At 47.5% G+C, this 25,377-nt stretch overlaps 1 protein-coding gene across 1 annotated transcript in view; it reads left to right on the top strand.

The window, feature by feature from the left end:
• Positions 1 to 25,377, top strand: part of LOC147108593 (protein-glutamine gamma-glutamyltransferase 2-like) — an 85,631-nt gene that overhangs the window by 34,559 nt on the left and 25,695 nt on the right. Inside the window, exons 6-7 of the mRNA XM_086005276.1 lie at positions 12,893 to 13,070; positions 15,774 to 15,909. Coding sequence (XP_085861402.1) covers positions 12,893 to 13,070; positions 15,774 to 15,909 — 314 coding nt within the window. The remainder of the gene's footprint in view (positions 1 to 12,892; positions 13,071 to 15,773; positions 15,910 to 25,377) is intronic.

Below are 25,377 nucleotides of genomic sequence, written 5' to 3'. Positions count from 1 at the left end.
CCAATATTACCGGTTCTGCGGTAGCTGCAATTGGAACGTCGATTTCATTACCAGGTGTATCAGATCGTGGTGTGGAGTTGACGTTTTCCAGTGACTCTAGAATCTGGTCAGCATGGCGTCTTACAATGCTCTCCCCAACGTCCACGGTATACATGAGAGGTCCTTGTCGTGTACAAATCGTTCCTGGCTGCCATTTCTCAGTGCGCTAGTCCCGGGCCAAAACTGGTTGACCTATCTTAAAACTCCTGGTCAGCCTTTCATTCATATTCTGAAACTGCCTGTTCTCCCCATCTCTTCGGACGTTTGGCTTAACCAAATCCAAGCGGCATCGTAGTCTTCGATTGAAGAACATCATGGCTGGAGTTTGGTTGGTAACCGCATGTGTCGCATTCCGGTAGGCAAACAAGAAGTTGTCCACCTTGTGTTGTAGGGGTATATCTTCATTACACATTGCCTTGATAGCCTTCTTGAATGTTTGGACAAACCTCTCGGCCAATCCATTAGTGGCTGGATGATATGGGGCAGATGTGTAATGCTTAACACCATTGTTCTTTAAGAACCTCCGGAACTCTTCAGACACAAACTGTGGTCCATTGTCAGAGCAAATCTGTTCAGGCAGCCCATTCCTGGCGAATATGGTTCGTAAAACTGTGATCGTTTTTTCCGTGGTGGTTGAGGACATTTTTATTACCTCTGGCCACTTTGAATGTGCATCCACCGCAATTAAAAACATCGAGTCCATGAAGGGACCAGCAAAATCAATGTGCACCCTTTGCCATGGAGATGAGGGCCACTCCCATGGATGCAGAGGAGCTTGTGGTGGGGCGTTTTGGACCTTCTGGCATCCTGCACAGCTCTTGGTCATCTCTTCGATTTCTCTATCGATTCCCGGCCACCACACAAACGCTCTGGCTAAGCTCTTCATTTTTACCCCACCCAGATGACCCTCATGAAGCTCATTGAGCACGCTATCCGTCAACTTAGGTGGAATTACTACTCTGGATCCACACATCAAGGTTCCTCTGCACACTGACAGCTGTTCTCTTCTTGGCGAAAATGCTGGCAGCAGTGGTTCGCCATGTGCTGGCCATCCCTTCACCGTTAAATCATAGACCCGTGATAGTGTCGGGTCATTCCGTGTTTCCTTTTCTATGTTTGCATTCGTCACAGGGAGACAGTCGACTATGGTCGAGTGGAATAACTCCATTGGATCCACTGCAAGGTCGTCTTCTTCCACCGTCGGCAACGGTAGACGTGACAATCCATCAGCATTTCCATGCTGTTTAGTTCCCCTGTACTCGATGTCATATTGGTGTGCCCCTAGGAAAAGGGACCATCTCTGCAGCTGTTGTGCTGTCATTATCGGTACGCCCATCTGAGGGTTGAAAATGGAGACAAGAGGTTGTTGATCGGTTAGTAGAGTAAATTTTTGACCGTGCAGATAGTGATTGAACTTCTTCACCCCCCCACACTAGGCTGAGGGCCTCTCTGTCAATCTGGGCGTAGTTACGCTCGGCAGAAGTTAATGAGCGTGACGCAAAAGCTATCGGCCTCTCCAAACCATCAAGGAATTTATGTGACAGTACCGCCCCAATGCCGTAGGGAGACGCATCACATGCCAGTCTGATCGGCAGTGCTGGGTTGTAGTGAGCCAATGCTTCCTTCGAAGTGATTAACTCCTTACTCCTCTGAAAAGTGTGGAGATGCCGGAGTTGGACTGGGGTGGACAAATGTAAGAAATCACACAACACCAGGTTATAGTCCAACAGCTTTATTTGAAATCACTAGCTTTCGGAGCGCTGCTCCTTCTTCAGGTGAAGTGGAGAAATGCATAAAGACACAGCTTATATAGTCAGAGAATCATGTCAGATGTTTACAGGTAACCTTTCCAACTGCCATTTATCGCACCTCGGCAGAGAGATAATCACAGCAGTCAAAGGTGTGAATGGTGTCCAAACAGGTCAGTCAGGAAAACATTACATCAAAGAACAATGAGGTGGGGTCACAAGGGGTCAAATATTGCAGATGCTGGGGTCTGTATGAAAAACAAAAAAAGACAAAAAACATTTTTTTTTTTTTTTTGGCTGGAAATCACAGCAGGTCCAGCCGCATCTGTGTAGAGAGAACAAGCCAATGTCGACTCGAGTCTGGATGACCCTGCATCAGGTGGGGTTACATGTAGCGTGACATGAACCCAAGATCTCGGTTAAGACCGTCCTCATGGGTGCGGAACTTGGCTATCAGTTTCTGCTCGACGATTTTGCGTTGTCGTGTGTCTCGAAGGCCACCTTGGAGAATGCTTACCCGAAGATCGGAGGCTGAATGTCCTTGACTGCTGAAGTGTTCCCCGACTGGGAGGGAACACTCCTGCCTGGTGATTGTTGCGCGGTGTCCGTTCATCCGTTGTCGCAGTGTCTGCATGGTCTCGCCGATGTACCATGCTCCGGGGCATCCTTTCCTGCAACGTATGAGGTAGACAACGTTGGCCGAGTCACATGAGTATGTACCATGTACCTGGTGGGTGGTGTCCTCACGTGTGATGATGGTATCTGTGTTGATGATCTGGCATGTCTTGCAGAAGTTGCTGTGGCAGGGTTGTGTGGTGTCGTGGTCGCTGTTCTCCTGGAAGCTGGGTAATTTGCTGCGAACGATGGTCTGTTTGAGGTTAGGCGGCTGTTTGAAAGCGAGTAGTGGAGGCGTGGGGATGGCCTTAGTGAGGTGTTCGTCGTCATCGATGACATGTTGAAGGCTGCGAAGAACATGGCGTAGTTTCTCCGCTCCGGGGAAGTACTGGACGACGAAGGGTACTCTATTGGTTGTGTCCCGTGTTTGTCTTCTGAGGAGGTCTATGCGATTTTTCGCTGTGGCCCGTCGGAACTGTCGATCGACGAGTCGAGCGTCATATCCCGTTCTTACAAGGGCGTCTTTCAGTGTCTGTAGGTGTCCATCGCGTTCCTCCTCGTCTGAGCAGATCCTGTGTATTCGCAGGGCTTGTCCATAGGGGATGGCTTCTTTAACGTGGTTAGGGTGGAAGCTGGAGAAGTGAAGCATCGTAAGGTTGTCCGTGGGCTTGCGGTAGAGTGAAGTGCTGAGGTGTCCGTCTTTGATGGAGATTCGTGTGTCCAGGAATGAGACTGATTCTGAGGAGTAGTCCATGGTGAGTTTGATGGTGGGATGGAACTTGTTGATGTTATCGTGTAGTCTTTTCAGTGATTCTTCGCCGTGGGTCCATAGGAAGAAAATGTTGGTTGGAGATCCTGTGCAGCGAAGAAGTCTTGCTCGAACTTGTGCATGAAGATGTTTGCGTATTAGGGTGCGAATTTGGTCCCCATGGCTGTTCCGTGTGTTTGGGTAAAGAACTGGTTGTCGAAGGTGAAGACATTGTGGTCAAGGATGAAGCGGATGAGTTGTAGGATGGCATCTGGAGATTGGCTGTTGTTGGTGTTGAGTACTGAGGCTGTCGCAGCGATGCCGTCATCGTGGGGGATACTGGTGTAGAGTGCCGAGACGTCCATCGTGGCGAGGAGTGTTCCTGGTTCAACTGGTCCGTGGGTGCTGAGCTTCTGTAAGAAGTCTGTAGTGTCGCGACAGAAGCTGGGGGTTCCCTGTACGATGGGTTTCAGGATGCCCTCGACATATCCGGAGAGGTTCTCACACAGGGTTCCGTTGCCTGATGCGATAGGACGTCCAGGTGTGTTGGCTTTGTGTATCTTTGGGAGGCAGTAGAAGTCACCCACGCGGGGAGTACGTGGGATGAGAGCATGTAGGATGCTTTGAAGGTCTGGATCGAAGGTTTTGATCAGTCTGTTGAGTTGGCGGGTGTGTTCTTTGGTCGGATCTGCGGGTAACTGTCTGTAGTGTTCCTGGTTGTCCAGTTGTCGGTATACTTCTTTGCAATAGTCCGTTCTGTTCTGTATGACGATGGCACCTCCTTTGTCTGCTGGTTTGATGACGATGTTGCGGTTGGTCTTGAGAGCGTGGATGGCGTTGCGTTGTGCTCGGGTGACATTCTGGACTGTCTTGTGAGTGCGGCTGATGAATCTGGCATTGATGCATCTCCTGACAGCTTGAGCATACATGTCAAGCTTAGGGCAGCGACCCTCCGGAGGGGTCCAATTTGACTCTTTCTTCTTCGGTCGCTGCACTGCGGATCCCTCTGTCTGCTGTTCCGGATCATTGATTGTCTCATTGGGTTCGCTGCTGACATCTTGGGATTTGTGGAAGAATTCCCGGAGCCTCATTCTTCTGATGAATTCCTCTGTGTCTGCCGCGAGACCGATGGGGTCCATTTTGGTGGTGGGGCAGAAATTGAGACCTCGGCTGAGAACTTCAATTTCGTCTGGTTGAAGGGTGTGGTCGGACAGGTTGACGATGGATTTCCCTGTGGTTTCAACCGTGGTACCGGGGGAGGCTTGGTTGCTGCTGCTGGTGATGCCAAGTTTCTCAAGCTTCCTGTTCTTGGTGTGCATGTAGGTAGCGTAGTTCCGTTGCCTTGTTTGTTTGGCGGTGTCTCGTAGCTGCTCCGCTGCGTCCTGAGCACAGGCTGAGAACATGGACTCCATCTCGGTTTCGAGGTTGCAGCGTCTGCTGTAGAGCTGGTGTACGAGATGGTTGAGGAGTGTGCGAGAGGTACGACGGCAGAGTCTCTCAGCGTAGTCTGTGTTGTAGGTCGACTTGAGTGGGTTAGTGATCTGTAGTCCTTTCGGGATCTTGTCTGCTTTCTTGCATCTCTGTAGAAACTTGATGTCTGTGTCGATATGCGCGATCTTCTTGGAGATCCTCTCCACTTTGAGCCGGCAGTTTGTGGTGTCGATAGTAGCCATGGTGTGGAGATGCCGGAGTTGGACTGGGGTGGACAAATGTAAGAAATCACACAACACCAGGTTATAGTCCAACAGCTTTATTTGAAATCACTAGCTTTCGGAGCGCTGCTCCTTCTTCAGGTGAAGTGGAGAAATGCATAAAGACACAGCTTATATAGTCAGAGAATCATGTCAGATGTTTACAGGTAACCTTTCCAACTGCCATTTATCGCACCTCGGCAGAGAGATAATCACAGCAGTCAAAGGTGTGAATGGTGTCCAAACAGGTCAGTCAGGGAAACATTACATCAAAGAACAATGAGGTGGGGTCACAAGGGGTCAAATATTGCAGATGCTGGGGTCTGTATGAAAAACAAGTTCGAGCAAGACTTCTTCGCTGCACAGGATCTCCAACCAACATTTTCTTCCTATGGACCCACGGCGAAGAATCACTGAAAAGACTACACGATAACATCAACAAGTTCCATCCCACCATCAAACTCACCATGGACTACTCCTCAGAATCAGTCTCATTCCTGGACACACGAATCTCCATCAAAGACGGACACCTCAGCACTTCACTCTACCGCAAGCCCACGGACAACCTTACGATGCTTCACTTCTCCAGCTTCCACCCTAACCACGTTAAAGAAGCCATCCCCTATGGACAAGCCCTGCGAATACACAGGATCTGCTCAGACGAGGAGGAACGCGATGGACACCTACAGACACTGAAAGACGCCCTTGTAAGAACGGGATATGACGCTCGACTCGTCGATCGACAGTTCCGACGGGCCACAGCGAAAAATCGCATAGACCTCCTCAGAAGACAAACACGGGACACAACCAATAGAGTACCCTTCGTCGTCCAGTACTTCCCCGGAGCGGAGAAACTACGCCATGTTCTTCGCAGCCTTCAACATGTCATCGATGACGACGAACACCTCACTAAGGCCATCCCCACACCTCCACTACTCGCTTTCAAACAGCCGCCTAACCTCAAACAGACCATCGTTCGCAGCAAATTACCCAGCTTCCAGGAGAACAGCGACCACGACATCACACAACCCTGCCACAGCAACCTCTGCAAGACATGCCAGATCATCAACACAGATACCATCATCACACGTGAGGACACCACCCACCAGGTACATGGTACATACTCATGTGACTCGGCCAACGTTGTCTACCTCATACGTTGCAGGAAAGGATGCCCCGGAGCATGGTACATCGGCGAGACCATGCAGACACTGCGACAACGGATGAACGGACACCGCGCAACAATCACCAGGCAGGAGTGTTCCCTCCCAGTCGGGGAACACTTCAGCAGTCAAGGACATTCAGCCTCCGATCTTCGGGTAAGCATTCTCCAAGGTGGCCTTCGAGACACACGACAACGCAAAATCGTCGAGCAGAAACTGATAGCCAAGTTCCGCACCCATGAGGACGGCCTTAACCGAGATCTTGGGTTCATGTCACGCTACATGTAACCCCACCTGATGCAGGGTCATCCAGACTCGAGTCGACATTGGCTTGTTCTCTCTACACAGATGCGGCTGGACCTGCTGTGATTTCCAGCCAAAAAAAAAAAAAAATGTTTTTTGTCTGTTTTTTTGTTTTTCATACAGACCCCAGCATCTGCAATATTTGACCCCTTGTGACCCCACCTCATTGTTCTTTGATGTAATGTTTCCCTGACTGACCTGTTTGGACACCATTCACACCTTTGACTGCTGTGATTATCTCTCTGCCGAGGTGCGATAAATGGCAGTTGGAAAGGTTACCTGTAAACATCTGACATGATTCTCTGACTATATAAGCTGTGTCTTTATGCATTTCTCCACTTCACCTGAAGAAGGAGCAGCGCTCCGAAAGCTAGTGATTTCAAATAAAGCTGTTGGACTATAACCTGGTGTTGTGTGATTTCTTACATTTGTCCTCTGAAAAGCACATTTACAATCATCGCTCCATTTCCATGCTACCCCCGTTCGTAGCAGGGCGTTCACTGGATGCAGAATTGTCGACAAATTCGGCAAAAACTTATGATAGTAATTGACCAACCCGAGGAATGACCTCAGTTGCGACACATTTTCAGGCGCTGGGGCCTTAACAACCGCTTCAATTTTGTCAGGGGACTTATGTAACCCCTCTTCATCAATCACGTGGCCACAATACGATATCTGTTTCTTAAAAAATTCGCACTTGGGGCGGTTGGCTCGCAGCCCATGTTCCCGTAGTCTAGTGAGCACCTGTTCTAGGTTGTTAAGGTGTTCACTGTCATCTTCACCTGTTACAAGGATGTCGTCCAAGTAACACTGAGTCCCCGGTATCCCTTGCAGGACTTGTTCCATCGCGCTTTGCCATATCGCCGGAGCCGATACTACTCCGAATACCAATCGATGATACTGGTAAAGACCTTTGTGAGTGTTTATCGTGAGATACTTCCTAGAGGACTCTTCAACCTCCATCTGCAAATATGCTTGTGCTAGGTCAATTTTTGTAAAACGCTTCCCTCCAGACAGTGAGGCGAAGATGTCTTCTATCCTTGGAAGAGGATATTGTACTGTGTGAAGGACAGGGTTCACCGTCACCTTGAAATCCCCACAGATGCGAATCTTCCTTGGCTCTCCGGACTTATTGCTTAACGTTTTCTTCATGACAGGAATGATGGGTGTCACCCACTCGCTCCAGTCGACCTTAGACAACACGCCTGCCTTCTCCAGATTCTCCAGCTCTGCCTCGACGGCTGGACGAATTGCATATGGTACCGGTCTCGCTTTGAAAAACTTGGGAACTGCATTCTCTTCTATTTTTAACGAGGCGGTTACGCCTTTAAGCGTGCCCAGTTCTTGTTGAAATACCCCTTTGGCGTTAGCTAAGATTGTTGACAATCGTCCAGGAGTGACGCCTTCATCTTTTTTACCGTCCGCCGTCATTGCATGAATGGAATGCCAATCTAAGTTTATCTTCCTGATCCATTCCCGTCCCAATAACGGTGGTCCACCATTTGGCAGTATGTAGAGATACAATTTCCGTATTTTCTTGCCATTGTATTCGACAGGCACCCTTATTTTTCCTCTGGGGTATACTTTTTGCCCCGTATACGTCGTCAAGACGATGGATGTCTCTCTCAAGGGTATGTGTGAAAATAGCCGCTCGTAGTCTCGTCGATTCATGACGGTTAGCGCTGATCCTGTATCCAATTCCATTTTAACTTGGGACCCTGCTATCGTGAGGGTGACCCAAATGGTTCGGTGATCCTCTTTAGCGATTACATTGTGAAGTTTGAGACAGCTTAATCTCCTGTTCTCGGATTCACTATCGCTCATCTGGTCTTCGGAACTACTGTCCGTCATCTTTTGTACTTTCTTGTACGGTTCCTTAGTAGCCTTTTTGTTGTCGCTGGTCTTCTTCCCAGACCTACAAACTCGTGCAATGTGTCCAATCTTCCTGCATTGTCTGCATATTTTGTCTTTGGACCAGCAGTCCTTCTGGTCATGGTTAGTTCTGCCGCAGCGATAACATTTTGCAAATCCCCGTGTCATTTCGTGGGTGCCGTATTCCTGTGGTTTTTGTTGAATTTCTGCAGCTCCCCTGGCTGCTGCTTCATACGATACTGCCACGCTGAAAGCCTTATCTAGCTTCCGCTCTTTTTCTGCGAGTAACTTCTTCTGTGTTCCTTCACTCAGGAGTCCACAGACAAATTTGTCCTGTAGGGTATCTGCCAGTCCTGCTCCGAACTGGCAGTGCTTTGATAGCTTGCATAGTTCCGTAAGATACTCAGCATTGCTCTCATCTTTGTGCTGAGTTCTCCTGTGGAATTTAAATCTTTCTGCTATCAACAGCGGTGCAGGGTTTAAGTGCTCCTGTAGAACAGCAACAATTTTGTTAAAACTCTTCGCCTTCGGTTTGGCTGGAGTAATCAGATCCCGCAATAGGCCGTACGTTGTAGCGCCCATTACGTTTAGCAATATTGATGCCTTTTTCCCCTCCACTATTTCATTGGCCTCGAAATATACCTTGACTCTTTCCACATACGTGGTCCAGTCCTCTAATGTATTATCAAAAGCAGTGATACAGCCAGCCTTCGGCATCTTGCAAATCTAAAATGGCGCCTCCCGCGCTTTGCCTTCTTCTCTGATTTAACAAAATGGCACCTCCCGCGCTTTGTCTTCTTCCCCGCTGTTGTTAGCGCTGCTTTCCATGGTTTCTTGCGCGTATTCTTTTTCTTTTATTATTTTCCCGTCGTGGAGCAGACCCTCTGGGACACTTCCCTCCCCCTTCTGAGGTCCGAACGCTGCCCGGCTTCGAAACACCGGCCGCGCCCTGTGTGCTCCACCCTCTCTCTCTCTCTTTGCTTCCCGACTCGCTGCCCGGCCCCGTTGAAAGGCCACCCGATCGAGCTTCAGCCCGCCGCAGCCCAGGAAGGATCAGAGCACTACCTGCCACCAGCCCGATTAGCTGGGAAACCACGGACCGAGGAACCCAGCCTGGCTCTGGAAAGTCGCTCCTGCAAAGCCTTGAACCCGATGATTGACGGTCGACGCCCCTTTCTCGAGTTTCAATGGCCTCTATTTTTTTTTTTTCTTTCTTCTGGCTCCGACCTTCAACAATGTCGTCGGAGCTGCTGCTGAGTTGCAGGTAAGTTCGTTTCTTTACTCGTCGCCAGTGTTAAGTCCGTGAATGATTTAGACACGGACTAGCAGGAGTAAAAACAACAGGGCCTAGAAATTCAGTAGGCGCCGCGCCAGGGCTTTAGCGCCGGAAAGTTAGCGCCGGCGCTAAGTCCCCCTGCGCGCGCCAAAAATTCAGTAGCGCCACGCCCAAACGGCTGCCGGCGCTACTGAAGGGTGTTTGCGCCTGAAAATGGGCGCTACCTGCCACATTGCGGCGCTATTCCGGCGCTGCGGCACCCGATGCGGTGCGGCAGGCTCGGGAAGTGCAGGCCTCCTCCTTCAGTTAAGGAGGAGCTGCCTGCACCCGCCCGCTGGCCGGTAAAATCTTCACAAAAATGAGCCCGGCACCTCGGGGAAGTGCCGGGCTTGCAGCCCAGAAGCATCTGTTCCGCGGGGGGGGGGGGTGGAGGAGTCCGGGGAGGGAGGTGCGGGCAGGTGGCCGGCGGGAAAGCGGCCGGCCGCCGCGCGACCTTAATGCGCCGGCGCAAACTCCTGTAAGACTCGGTTGCCAGAGTCTTAGTTGCGGCTGCCACGGGCGAGGCGGCCGCAACTCAATTTCGGCGCTGGGGCCCGTCACCACGGCAACCGGGACGCTGCGCACACCGATGACGTCATCGGTGCCGGCGCAGCGCAACCGGTCTACCGCCGATGGTAGGGCCCCAGGGAATTTCTGAACTGGCTGTAAGTCCAGCGCAATGACCTCTAGCGCCGCAAAATGGGCGCAAAGCCCACTCAATTTCTAGGCCCAGATGTTTACTGGTGGAAGTCCATAACGAATCTAACCAACAGAGGCTCTCTAGCGCCTTTTATACAGGGGTGGTCACTGCCGGTACTGCAGTCTGAGACCAGTTATTCTCTTAAAGGTACATACACAACACTTTTTGGCCGTAGATGGATTCTGGCGTGATGAGCCATTCAACAGATTCCCTTATATTTTCTCATTGGAAGCATAACTAGAATCAGTTCAAGACCACCAGTTCTGTTCCATCTTTTGGGTCTGATCAGTAACTAGTCCCCCTCACACCTGCAGATTTCAGTCTTTTCATTCCCTCATATCTCCCTCCCACCATCTTGATTCCAACATTTTTATTCCTCCTCAGTCTGGTTGATTGTCTTTTCTGGTGACCTTTCACAGTAGTTTCAATTCTCTTGTGTTTGCTTCAGGCATGTGGATGACAGCACTGTGCTGAAATAAGGGGAGCTTTTCCCTCACTGCCGTGCCTGGGGATCGCTCATTTTCCTAGGCACAGCAAAGGAGAAAAAGGGTCTCTGCACCCCACCCACCCTGCTGCCCCAGGATTTCCTGGGGCTCCCCAAAGTAAAACCATTGCAGTAAGTGCAGGTCCCACTTTATTAATGGAAATGAGGTGGGAGGGGCATTCCTGAGGTATTATTGAGAAGCCAAAGTGAAGGCTAATGTCAGCAGTTCGGGTCAACATCAAGGTGGAAATGAAAAGAGGTGGAGAAATTCAGAATTATGTGTTGCCAAATTTGGATTTTAGAAGATTGTAAATTAAAGCAAGAAGTGAAAACTAAGAGAAAAGAAAGAACTTACATTTATGAACTCGTATTTTATGGCCTCAGGACATCACAAAAGGCTTCACAATCAATTAAGTATTTTTGAAGTGTAATAACTATTATGGAAACATGGCAGCTAATTTGTGAATAGCAAGGTCCCACAAATAGCAATGCGATGTGGGACCAATGGTGATCCTGTAATTTATTGCAAAAGGCTAGACACTAGCAAGTGCCAATACCAGAAAAAAATGGCAAGAGTTCCACAGGCCACCTTTGTAAAATGGCTGTTAAATTGTCCAATAATTTTACTCATTGATCCCATCGATGTGGTTGTCTTCTTCCTTGCTGTCATGACTTCACATAATCTGCATCCCAGAGTACTAAAAGAGGTAGCATTGGAAATAGTGGATGCATTGGTTGTCATCTTCCAAAATTCTATAGATTATGGAACAGTTCCTGCAGATTGGAGGGTGGCAAATGTAACCCCACTATTTAAAAAAGGAGGGAGAGAGAAAACCGGGAACTGCAGACCGGTTAGGCTAACATCAGTAGTAGGGAAAATGCTAGAGTCTATTATAAAGGATATGATAAAACGACACTTAGAAAATATCAACAGGATTAGACAAGGTCAACATGGATTTATGAAAGGGAAATCATGTTTGACAAACCTACTGGAGTTTTTTGAGGATGTAACTGATAGAATAGACAAGGGAGAACCAGTAGATGTGATGTATTTGGATTTTCAGAAGGCCTTTGATAAAGTCCCACATAAGAGGTCAGTGTGCAAAATTGAAGCACATGGGATTGGGGCTAATATACTGGCATGGATTGAAAATTGGTTAATAGACAGGAAACAGAGAGTAGGAATAAATGGGTCTTTTTCAGGGTGACAGGCGGTGACTAGTGGGGTACCACAGGGATCAGTGCTTGGGCCCCAGCTATTCACAATATATATCAATGATTTGGATGAGGGAACCAAATGTAATATTTCCAAGTTTGCTGATGACACAAAACTAGGTGGGGTTGTGAGTTGTGAGGAGAATGCAAAGAGGCTTCAAGGCAATTTAGACAAGTTGAGTGAGTGGGCAAATACATGGCAGATGCAGTATAACGTGGATAAATGTGAAGTTATCCACTTCGGTAGGAAAAACAGAAAGGCAGAGTATTATTTAAATAGTGATAGGTTGGGCAAATTAGGAAGGCAAATGGTATGTTGGCCTTCATTGCAAGAGGATTTGAGTACAGGAGCAAGGATGTCTTACTACAGTTATACAGGACCTTGGTGAGACCACACCTGGAGTACTGTATGCAGTTTTGGTCTCTTTACTTAAGAAAGGATATACTTGCCATCGAGGGAGTGCAGCAAATGTTCACCAGACTGATTCCTGGGATGGCAGGACTGTCATATGAGGAGAGAATGGGTCGACTAGGTCTGTATTCACTAGAGTTTAGAAGAATGAGAGGGGATCTCATTGAAACGTATAAAATTCTGACTATTCTGACAGGGCTAGACAGACTGGATGCAGGGAGGATGTTTCCCCTGGCTGGGGGGTCTAGAACGAGGAGTCACAGTCTCAGGATACAGGGTAGGACATTTAGGACTGAGATGATGAAAAATTTCTTCACTGAGAGGGTGGTGAACCTGTGGAATTCTCTACCACAGAAGGCTGTGGAGGCCAAGTCACTGAATATATTTAAGAAGGAGATAGATAGCTTTCTAGACACAAAGGCATCAAGGGGTATGGGAGAGAGCGGGAATATGGTATTGAGATAGAGGATCAGCCATGATCATATTGAATGGTGGAGCAGGCTTGAAGGGCCGAATGGCCTACTCCTGCTCCTATTTTTCTATGTTTCTAACAATGTCAGTACAAATTTACTGTGTTATCCTTTCAGGTGAATTGCCAAGATGATAAAGGAGTACTTCATGGCAGATGGCATACACCATATTCTGATGGAGTATGTCCAGGGAAATGGAATGGAAGTGTTGCAATCCTTCGCCAATGGAATAATAGTGGCTGTCAAGCAGTTCGCTATGGACAGTGCTGGGTGTTTGCAGGAGTGGTCTGCACAGGTAGAGAGGCAATTAATTGGTGTTGGATCTCATGCATAAAAGGACTTATAGTAGAAATAGAATTGTAAATGCAGATATGGATTTAAACATTTTCATAAGTACTGTAACTGAAATCTATTTGTACATAGACAAAAGTTTATAGAACATATTTTAATAGATGCTCAAACGAATTTCATGGGGTGGAATTTCCCTGGATTTCGCCCGAATTAACGACATTTCAGTGGAAGATCAGCAGAAAACCTGCGGGAACAACATAAATGGCTGTTTACGTCATTTCTCCAGGGTTTTTGCCAATCTCCCGCTGAAGTTATGGCAGGAGTTCAGCTGAACCCCCATGGAAATTCCAGGTGTATATGTTTTAAGGAACTGGAATTTCCTGGGGTTTCTCTAACGTAAGACTGGCGGAAGTCTTGGGGAAATGATGAAAATAGCTAAAAATGGTTCTTTGCACCATTTGTTCGGGGTCTCTGTTGATCTTCTGCCAAAGTCATAGCGGAACAACAACAACAACAACTTTGGGGAAAAATTGAGTTGCGCCCCCTTTGGGGCACTAACTTCTCCGGGCCGCTAAAAGTAGCGCCCCCGCGGCCGAAATTGTGTGGTAGAGCCCCAAGAGGGAAGTGGGACGCTACTGAAAGCGCCCCGCCTCCATCTTGGGGCGCTGCGAGGGAATGTCGCGGTGCTACGTGCCCAAGCGACATGTGCTGCGGCATGTCGCGCCACAGTATTGCAGGCCTTCCTCCCCTTAAAGGGGAGGGGTCTTGCGCAGCGCGACCCGGGGCCCAACTGGACCACCAGGGATCAGAGTGCCGGCAAAAGAGCCCCACACTCAAGAGAAGTGCCAGGCTCATGGAGCCCAGCTGGCACTCCGCGGTGGCGAGGGGGGAGCTGCTCAGGAGGCCTGGGACGGCAGTGGAGGCAGGTGCTGGCAGGCGGCCAGCAACAAAAATGGCCACCCGGCACCTCGCCCTTAAATATCGCCGGCCCAGTTGCACGTAGGCCCCCCTGACCCCGTCGGACATAGCGTCCGGCGGTAGGTCAGGGGGCGCTACCAAAGATCGCGGCCAGGGCACTGTGCATGACGATGATGTCATCGCCAGTGGCGCAGGGCGCTAACGGTTACCGCCACCGTTAACTTCCCGCTGAATTTCGCGGGAGGCGTTGGCGACTCCGCGCCCGGGCGCTAGTTGCTTAGCCCTCTTCAGGCGCTAACGGGGGGGGTAAAAAGCAACTGAATTTTTCCCCCTTGTATTTATATAGCGCCTTTAACGTAGTAAAACCTCCCATGGCGCTTCACAGAAGCGTAATAAAACAAAATTTGACTCCAAGCCACACAAGGAGATTTTGGGGCAGATGAAAGAGGTGGGTTTTAAGGAGTGTCTTAAAGAAGGAAAGAGAGGTAGAACGGTGGAGAGGTTTAGGGAGGGAATTCCAGAGCTTAGGGCCTTGGCAGCTGAAAGTGTGGCCAGCAATAGTTGATCGATTAAAATCTGTGATGCTCAAGAGTCCAGAATTTGAGGAGTGCAGATATCTCAAAGGATTGTGGGGTTGGTGGAGATTAGAGAGAGGAAGATCAAGATAAATTCACAGAATGAATGCACCAAACCACTGTTGCAATAAGGAGTGCTACCCAATCTGCCACATTCATTGTTATTCACATCAAAGTATGGCATTCTGTTAGGGCCAGGAAAGAAGCAGTAAGTGAGGCCCATACTGCATTCCAAATTACTAGTTAGTGTCACACATTTGCTGTTAATGTTAAATATTTACGATGACAAAAATATGTAGATTTAAATCTTCAACAAGCCTATGTAACCTGCATCTAAATGTAAAATGATGGCCCGGAATTTGCGGTCAGCGGTAAAGCAAAGGCGTTCGCTGCTGGCCTGGAAGTACGCGCTGCACAAGGATCTCACAACCCGTGTCGAAAACTTTGGGTTCTCCGACCTTCATTTCAATTCAACGGAACTTAATGGGGATCCCCTTATTCGAGCTGCTGTGATGTCAACATGCTGTCTTGGGAGCCAATCAAAAGCCAGAATACTCACAGACAGCGAACAAGGGAGTGGGTAAGCCCTTAAAATTCTAACTTTTTAAAATAGTTAGAGAGAGCAAAAGAAAGATTGGGGCTCTCACATTGGGGAAAAGACAAACCTGAAATAAAGATGAGCAACCTTTAAAAAAAGTTTCTTAAAATTTTAAATTTTTATTAAATTGGACAACTTTCACACTGCACAAAATTAAAATTAGTTTTCCAGGCTCCTAACATTTGCTTAGCAGTAATAACGCTGTCACAACCCCAGTTACACCTAATCCCTTTGGGTCTAACTTTTTTAGTGAGAAATTTAACAGCGTACTTACTGCGGAAGAGCCGCAGTTTGTCGTTTTCAATGATTTGGCTGATTACACAGATTGCCGGCTCTGGGGTGGGGTGGGAGCACAGCGCAGCCTATTTCGGAGCTGTCAATGGCTGACCGCAACTTTGGAATATCCACATGTGCCTGCGCCAAATCCCAAAGTTGCGGTCAGTTTCAAAGATGGAATGACGGTGAACGCTGCCAGTTCACCGCCATCCCGACCACAAATTCCAGGCTGATCAGATTGGTTGAGAATGTGCGTTTTGAGAGCATTACAATAGTTATTCTTCCATAGTTAGAAACACATGCATTAGATGTAAATTAATAACTTTCCTTCTTTCTTTAGTTTTGAGGTGTTTAGGAATTCCTACCCGTGTGGTCACAAACTTTGACTCTGCTCATGATACTGATGCAAACTTAACCATTGATGAGTACTACAATGTAGAAGGGGACAGGACGGGAGAATCAGAAGATAGTATTTGGTGAGTTAAAACTGAAATGAATATTCAAACAGCACAATGCCTTGTTACCAAATGCACTGTTAATAACATAATGCCTCTGTTATAGTTAAACTTGACATGGCAAGAACTTTATGGCAACAGTCTCTACTACCGGTGGGAGGAGGGGTGGATGGATATTTTCCATATTTAAAAAAAGATGTCTGGCAGACAGTGTTTAAATATGGAGCCAGAAGAAAAACCTAAGGGAAGGAAAAAAGGAAACCGAACTGGAAGAAACATTAGGCAGAACGAGGACAGGAGCCGGGCCAAGCCAGAGGTGGAAGAGGGCTGGGAAATACTTTGGCAGCAGTTTTGAGAGCGGCGACAGGAATGGGGACAGTTGAGTATTTCAGTACATCAGGAAAGTGGCTAGCAGCCGATATTTCAAGTAGGTTAATAGACAATTGGAGTAAATTGCTCATAGTTGTGTTGGCAGCATAGCAGAGACAAAAGAGATTCTTAATCTGCAGTTATGCAAAGACAGGGACCGGGAGTGTAGTGGTAATGTCACTGGGCTAGTAATCCAGAGGCCTGGACTAATGATCCAGAGACGTGTGTTCAAATCACATCACGGCAGCTGGGGAATTTAAATTCAGTTTGTAAATCTGGAATAATTACTAGTGTCAGTAATGGTAATGGTAACACCTGGCATCGACCTCGGCACCGGCTACGGTCATGGCAACGGCACACCAAGCCCAGTCGACCCTGCAAAGTCCTCTTCACTTGTGCCAAAATTGGGAGAGCAACAGCCTGACATAGTCATACTCACAGAATCATACCTTTCAGCCAATGTCCCAAACTCCTCCATCACCATCCCTGGGTATGTCCTGTCCCACCGGCAGGACAGACCCACCAGGGGCGGCGGCACAGTGGTATACAGTCAGGAAGGCATGACCCTGGGAGTCCTCAACATTGATTCTGGACACCATGAAGTCTCATGGCTTCAGGTCAAGCATGGGCAAGGAAACCTCCTGCTGATTACCACCTACCACCCTCCCTTAGCTGATGAATCAATACTCCTCCATGTTGAGAAGCAAGGGCACAGAATGTACTCTGAGTGGGGGACTTCAATGTCCATCACCAAGAGTGGCTGGGTAGCACCACTACTGACCGAGCTGGCCGAGTCCTGAAGGACATAGCTGACAGTCTGGGCTGGTGAGAGAACCAACACGAGGGAAAAATCCCATCTTCACATTGAGGACACCCTCCATCGTGTTGTGGGGCACGACCACTGTGCTAAATGGGATAGATTCAGGACAGATCTAGCAGGTCAAAACTGGGCATCCATGAGGTGCTGTGGGCCATTAGCAGCAGCAGAATTGTATTCCACCACAATCTGTAACCTCATGGCCCAGCATATCCCTCACTTTACCATTACCACCAAGCCAGGGGACCAACCCTGGTTCAACAACGAGTGTAGAAGAGCATGCCAGGAGCAGCACCAGGCATACCTAAAAATGAGGTGCCAACCTGGGGAAGCTGCAACACAGGACTACATGCAAGCTAAAAAGTGGAAACAGCATGCTATAGACAGGGCTAAGCGACCCCACAATCAATGGATCAGATCAAAGCCCTGCCACATCCAGTCGTGAATGGTGGTGGACCATTAAACAACTAATGGGAGCAGGAGGCTCCAAGAATAGCCCCATCCTCAATGATGGTGGAGCCCAGCATATGAGTGCTAAAGACAAGGCTGAAGCGTTTGCAACCAACTTCAGCCAGAAGTGCCGAGTGGATGATTCAAATCGGCCTTCTCCCGAGGTCCCCACCATCACAGAAGCCAGTCTTCAGCCAATTCAATTCACTCCACGTGATATCAAGAAACGGCTGAACGCACTAGATACAGCAAAGGCTATGGGCCCCGACAACATCCCAGCTATCGTGCTGGAGCCTTGTGCTCCAGAACTAGCCATGCCTCTAGCCAAGCTGTTCCAGTACACCTACAACACTGTCATCTACCCGACAACGTGGAAAACTGCCCAGGTATGTCCTGTCCACAAAAAGCAGGACAAATCCAACCCAGCCAATTACCACTCCATCAATCTACTCTCAATCATCAGCAAGTGATGGAAGGTGTCATCGACAGTGCTATCATGTGGCACTTACTCACCAGTAACCTGCTCACTGATGCCCAGTTTGGGTTCTGCCAAGACCACATGGCTCCCGACCTCATTACAGCCTTGGTCCAAACATGGACAAAGGAGCTGAATTCCAGAGGTGAGGTGAGAGTGACTGCCCTGGACATCAAGGCAGCATTTGACCCTAGTAAAACTGAAGTCAATGGGAATCAGGGGGAAAACGCTCCACTGGCTGGAGTCATACCTAGCACAAGGGAAGATGATTGTGGTGGTTGAAGGTCAATCATCACAACCCCAGGACATCGCTGCAGGAGCTCCTCAGGGCAGTGTCCTAGGCCCAACCATCTTCAGCTGCTTCATCAATGACCTTCCCTCCAACATAAGGTCAGAAATGGGGATGTTCGCTGATGACTGCACAGTGTTCAGCGCCATTCACAGCTCCTCAGATAATGAAGCAGTCCATGCCCGCATTCAACAAGACCTGGACGACGTTCAGGCTTGGGCTGGTAAGTGGCAGGTAACATTCGTGCCACAGAAGTGCCAGGCAATGACTATCTCCATCAAGCGAGAGTCTAACCACCTCCCCTTAACATTCAATGGCATTATCATCGCTGAATCCCCCACTATCAACATCCTGGGGGTCACCATTAACCAGAAACTTAACTGGACCAGCCACATAAATACTGTGGCAACAAAAACATGTCAGAGACTAGGTATTCTGCGGCGAGTGTCTCACCTCCTGACTCCCCAAAGCCTTTCCAACATCTACAAGGCACAAGTAAGGAGTGTGATGGAATACTCTCCACTTACCTGGATGAGTGCAGCTCCAACAACACTCAAGAAGCTCGACACGATCCAGGACAAAGCAGCCCATTTAATTGGCACCCCATCTACCGCATTCAACAAGACCTGGACGACGTTCAGGCTTGGGCTGGTAAGTGGCAGGTAACATTCACTCCCTCCACCACCAGTGTACCATGGCTGCAGTGTGTACCATCTACAAGATGCACTGTAGCAACTCGCCAAGGCTTCTTCGGCAGCACCTCCCAAACCTGCAACCTCTTCCACCTAGAAGAACAAGGGCAGCAGGTGCATGAGAACACCACCACCTCCAAGTTTCCCTCCAAGCCACACACCATCCTGACTTAGAAGTATATCGCTGATCCTTCATCATCACTGAGTCAAAATCCTGGAACTCCCTACCTAACAGCACTGTGGGAGTGCCATCACCACACAGACTGCAGTGGTTCAAGAAGGTGGCTCACCACCACCTTCTCGAGGGCAACTAGGGATGGGCAATAAATGCTGGCCTTGCCAGCGACGCCCACATCCCATAAGCAAATTTTTTTTTTAAATGGCAAATTTGGTGGGGTGGGGGGGGTTCAAAAGTGCCACGTAGTCTCAGGGGGTCTGCAATTACAGCCAAATGTTGACATAAGCTTTGCCATCATGAAATGTTAACCTAATGTTTTCCCATTATATGTATTAATATAAAAAGTGTAGCTCAAAATTTTAACACAGGAAGTAAGCTTAAGGTGGACAGGAAGTGTGCAATATATGCAAAACTTTGAATGCATTATAGACACTAGTAGGTTAGTCGCACCTATTATAGTTGTTTGGAATACTTATTAAGGGCTAGAAATTCAGTAGCACCCAGGAGAGGGCGCTAACTTTCGAGAAGTTGGAAGTTTACCACCAGGCGCTAATCAATCTTGCTGCCTGCTAAATTCACTCTCAGTGCTCAAAGAATGCAGGGGTACCTAAATCAGGTGCTAATGGCATAAGTGAGTGGCATTAGGCTCCAAGCAATAACTAATATGAGGTGCTGTGTGATCGGGAATGACATTGGCGCTGGCGCCTTCCAGCCATTAAAGGGAGGGTCACTGGAGTCTGCACACCAGCCCCCAGTGATTCGGGGAGTGCAGATCAGCGATATGCTGTGGGATGAAATGCAAAGTCCTTTGACGGCCCGCAACATTCCGGGGACTAAGCAGCATTTATTTGGCTGCAGATACATCCTGCGCTCTCTGACACTCATAATTGTCCTTTGGAACGGAAGTTCCTTGACAGCTGGGGTGCATCCCTTTAAGCAGCGCCTCGCCAGCCGCCAACTGGCTGGTTCACACCTCCGCTCCCTGGCGCAAGGCTCTATGGTGCGGGGTGCTACTGAAGTTTGCAGATCGGGCGCCCAGCGAGCGCTGCACACTCGCTGACATCACGCTCTGCATGGCGAAAGCGCTGTTATATTTACCGTGCAACGCGGGATTTGCCCTGCCGCGGCACTACTGCCTGAGCGCCCCAGCCAGGTGCTAACGGGGGGCGCTAGCATGCCGAATTTCTCCCCCCTCAGTGATCAATCTCTTAATCAGAATGTTGACGGCAACAAAACATGCTCAGTGTTACTGATCACCAAAGTCCATCAACAGCAATTGGAGGCTACTTGGTTCTTGATTTTGAACAATGATCAAAAATTTTGAAGTTGACAAGTTAAGGAGAAAGTTCTGACAGATGGTGAGCAATCTTAGTAACCAATAGGTGATTCTAATGAAGTACCCCAGTATATCACAATGGTTCTCAAACTGAGGTCACTGGACTCGAGGGGACCTCAGCTCATCTGAGGTCTTCAGACTTCGGTATTTGTTGACTTACTAGCACAATCTTTCTGTTGCTGTATAATAATAAATATTTTCTGCAATGATATCCCTTTGGATAACTGACGTTATGGCCGGAAGTTTCCAGGGTGGTAGCAGGTGCGATCAGAGGTGAGTCAGGTGGGAAAGTTGTTACTTTTCAAAAGGGGTTGGGAAACTGCAGTCATCCCGCTCCCATGCACCTTTCCCTCAGGAGCGTCTGTCGTGCATGGACCTGACCCAACCGGCAAAGGTGGGCGACCCAATTTAAAGTATTCATAGCTTGTTATCAGACCTCTAAGAGTGGTTATAACCTTACCTTTTACATAGAAACATAGAAACATAGAAGATAGGAGCAGGAGTAGGCCATTTCGCCCCTCGAGCATGCTCTGCCATTCAATGAGATCATGGCTGATCATCCAAATTTAGTACCCTGTCCCTGCCTTCTCTCCATATCCCTTGATCCCTTTAGCCTTAAGAAATATATCTAACTCCTTCTTGAATATATTTAATGAATTGGTCTCTACTGCCTTCTGTGATAGAGAATGCCACAGGTTCACCACTCTCTGGATGAAGAAATTCCTCCTCATCTCTGTCCTAAATGGCTTACCCCTTATCCTTAGACTGTGACCCTTGGTTCTGGACTCCCCGACCATCGGGAACATTCTTCCTGAATCTAGTCTGTCTAATCCTGTTAGAATTTTATAAGTTTCAATGAGATCCCCTCTCATTCTTCTAAACTCCAGTGAGTATAAGCCCAATCGACTCAATCTCTCCTCATATGTCATTCCTGCCATCCCAGGTATCAGCCTGGTGAATCTTCGCTGCACTCCATCCATGGAAAGAACATCCTTCCTCAGATAAGGCGACCAAAACTGCACACAATACTCAAGATGTGGTCTCACCAAGGTCCTGTACAACTGCAGTAAGACATCTTTGTTCCTGTACTCAAACCCTCTCACTACGAAGGCCAACATACCATTTGCCTTCTTAACCGCCTGCTGCACCTGCATGCTTACGTTCAGCGACTGGTGCACAAGGACACCCACGTTTTGTTGTACTTCCCCTTCTCCCAATCTATTGCCATTCAGATAATAATCTGCCTTCCTGTTTTTGACACCAACGTGGATAACCTCGCATTTATCCACGTTATATTGCATCTGCCATGATTCTGCCCAATCACCCAACCTGTCCAAATCATACTGGAGTTTCTCTGCATCCTCCTCACAGCACACACGCCCACCCAGCTTTGTGTCATCTGCAAATTTGGAGATATTACATCTAGTTCCCTCATCTAGATCATTTATATTGTGAATAGCTGGGGTCCTAGGACCGATCCCTGCGGTACCCCACTAGTCACTGCTTGCCACTCGGAAAAAGACCCATTTATTCCAACTCTTTGCTTTCTGTCTGCCAACCAGTTCTCTATCCAAGTCAATACCTTGCCCCCAATCCCATGTGCCTTAACATTACATGCTAATCTCTTATGTGGGACCTTATCAAAAGCCTTTTAAAAGTCCAAATACACCACATCCACTGGTTCTCCCTTATCTATTTTACCAGTTACATCCTCAAAATATTCCAGTAGATTAGTCAAGCATGCTTTACCTTTTGTAAATCCATGTTGACTTTGTCCGATGCTGTCACTGTTTTCCAAGTGCTCTGCTATTACATCTTTTATAATGGACTCTAGCATTTTCCCCACTACCGATGTCAGGTTTACCGGTCTATAATTACCCGTTTTCTCTCTACCACCTTTTTTGAATAGTGGGGTAACATTAGCTACCCTCCAATCCATGGGTACTGTTCCAGAGTCTATCGAATTTTGGAAGATGACCAGCAATGCATCTACTATTTCTAGGGCCGCTTCCTTAAGTATCCTAGGATGTAGATTATCAGGCCTTGGGGATTTATCAGCCTTCAACCCTGACAATTTCCCTAACACCATTTCCCTACAAATACTGATTTCTTTCAGTTCCTCCCTTTCATTAGACCCTATGTTCCCTGACATCTCTGGGAGGTTATTTGTGTCCTCCTTTGTGAAGACAGAACCAAAGTATGTATTTAATTGGTCTGCCATTTCTTTGTTCACCATTATAAATTCCCCTGATTCTGACTGCAAGGGACCTATGCTTGACTTCACCAATCTTTTTCTCTTCACATATCTATAAAAGCTGTTACAGTCAGTTTTTATGTTCCCTGCAAGCTTACTCTCATACTCTATTTTCCCCCTCTTAATTAATCCTTTTGTCTTCCTTTGTTGAATCCTAAACTGCTCCCAATGCTCAGGATTATTGCTTTTCTGGCCAATTTATATGTCCTCTCCTTGGATCTTATGCTATCCCTAATTTCCCTTGTTAGCCACGGTTGAGTCACCTTTTTTGTTTTATTTTTATGCCAAACTGGGATGAACAAATTCTGTAGTTCATCCACGCGATCTTTGAATGTTTGCCATTGCCTATCCACCGTCAACCCTTTGAGTGACATTCCCCAATCAATCCTACCCAACTCGCACCTCATACCATCATAGTTTCCTTTATTTAAACTCAGGACCCTAGTCTCTGAGTCAACTAATTCACTCTCCATCTTAATGAAGAATTCTATCATATTATGATCGCTCTGACCCAAGGGGCCTTGCACAAGATTGCTAATTAATCCTTTCTCATTACATAATACCCAGTCTAAGATGGCCTGATCTCTAGTTGGTTCCTCGACATATTGGTCCAGGAAACCATCCCGTATACACTCCAGGAATTCATCCTCCACAGTATTGTTACTAATTTGCTTAGCCCAATCTATATGTAGATTAAAGTCACCCATGATAACTGCTGTGCCCTTATTGCACGCTTCTCTAATTTCCCTTTTAATGCCATCCCCAACCTCCGCATTACTGTTTGGAGGTCTATATACCACTCCCACTAACGTTTTCTGCCTCTTGGTATTTCTCAGTTCTACCCATACAGATTCCACATCAGAGCTAATATCCTTCCTTACAATTGTGTTAATCCCCTCTTTAACCAGCAATGCTACCCCACCTCCTTTTCCTTTTTAAATTTAACTGGATGGCCACGGGAAACACGCTGTTCGGGAACCATGTCTGTCAACCTGAGGTGGGTGTTCAGTGGCCATTACTCCACCTGATTAGTTGACAGCATCAAATGTACTATTGAAGGGATTATTACTAGTCCTAGCCCCTTTAGGGCTGCCCCGGATCAGGCGTTTTCCTCAGCCATTCACTTTCAACTAAAGTTTGAGGTAGCCGAATCCAAAAGATGCTTAATTGGGTCTAAAGGTCTGGACTATCTCTCCCTAAAGGAAAGGAACAACCTGAAAATGTTACCATCCTCCAGATAGCAATTTTAATAAGTTTAACTAGACTGTAACGTTCCGGATATTATGAGGGTCCGGAAAACTCCCCCAGAAGTCTGCAACTCCTCACCAAAGAGTGTACAGAGATTGAGTTTGTGAGTTTTTGATACAGAAGTCATATGTGAGACAATTCTGAAAATATATAGATTTATTAAAGAACCTATTTGCAGTTTACAGTTGGTGAGTCAATCGCAACATTAACAGTTCCAAAAAGAGAAAGCTTACAATATTATTATCAGAGAACCTTACTCTCAAATCTTAACTTCGCTACAGTTTTACAGTTCTTAAAGTTCTATTCAGGATATCCACCAAAATCAAATACCTTTGATCCCCGAGGTTGAGACTTGGAGACTTACAGAGCCGCCTCTGAAGCTGAGAATCACTTTGCCCCTTTAAAGCGAGTCTACTATCCCATTTGAGAGTTCAATATTTATATCCCTTTCCAGTGGTATTTTCTTTAAGGTTTTCTGCTGATGTAAGCTAATTATCTCTAGTCATTTTTCTGCCGACCCCTGCAATTCTTATAGCCACCTCAGCTGGTAACATTACAGAATCATGTCTCCTCTCTAGGTGTTCTAAGTTTACCATAAAAAACAGTGTAACGGCAGGTGTGTTTTTTACTTGATGTCATTTTTAGTTTGTGCTTCTTTACGAGGTGTAAAATAGAACACCTTATCCAGGGTGAACCATTGTTTCGTTCCCAAAGGTCAGCCTGTCAGGAGCCTTTAACCTTCTGTTTCAATAAGGTTATTGATTCAGTGTCAACAACTATCTTATCTCAGTAGCCAGAATGCTTTCACAGCTTTTTCAGAGTTCGGTTTCTAGATTTCCAAACCCAGTTTGTCATGTTTTAATAAGGCCAGAATTATTTCATAGAATGGTGTCTTTTTCTGAATAGGTTATATGGCTCATTCCCTCACACTATAAACGTTCCCACCTGACAGATAATCACTTTCCTCAGGCAGAAGCTGTTTCTCACTAAATTCCCAGCACAGATTCTGCAGGCTGCAGTCTTTCCAGCAAGGTCTCCATCCAGTGTCACCTCATTGGAAGAACCTCTCTCACCATTGACAGATCGCTTCTGTCATCTCTACTTCACCTGCCATCTATTCCATCAGCATGGATGCCGTTTATACTGACTCACCTTGGTCCTCAGAATCTGAGCACGATGAGCCCCAACACCAGCAGAACCAGGCAGACCAGCAGCACCAACAACGCCAACCTTCTCCGCAATCACCTAAAGCTGCACAGGACAGAGGGCATCAGCACCCGAGCACATTGCTGCCCGAGAGGCCAGAGATGGCCTCATCAAGCCCAGATTTACTTCAATTGATGCTGTACACCCATATGGCTGCCACATGATGTGCCAGGTT

Source organism: Somniosus microcephalus, chromosome 13 (genome assembly GCF_052327205.1).
Source record: "Somniosus microcephalus isolate GS21.2 chromosome 13, FLI_Smic_1.0, whole genome shotgun sequence".
NCBI classification, from domain to species: domain Eukaryota; kingdom Metazoa; phylum Chordata; class Chondrichthyes; order Squaliformes; family Somniosidae; genus Somniosus; species Somniosus microcephalus.
Note: the sequence above shows the minus strand (reverse complement) of the source record. Positions and strands in the feature narration are given on the sequence as shown.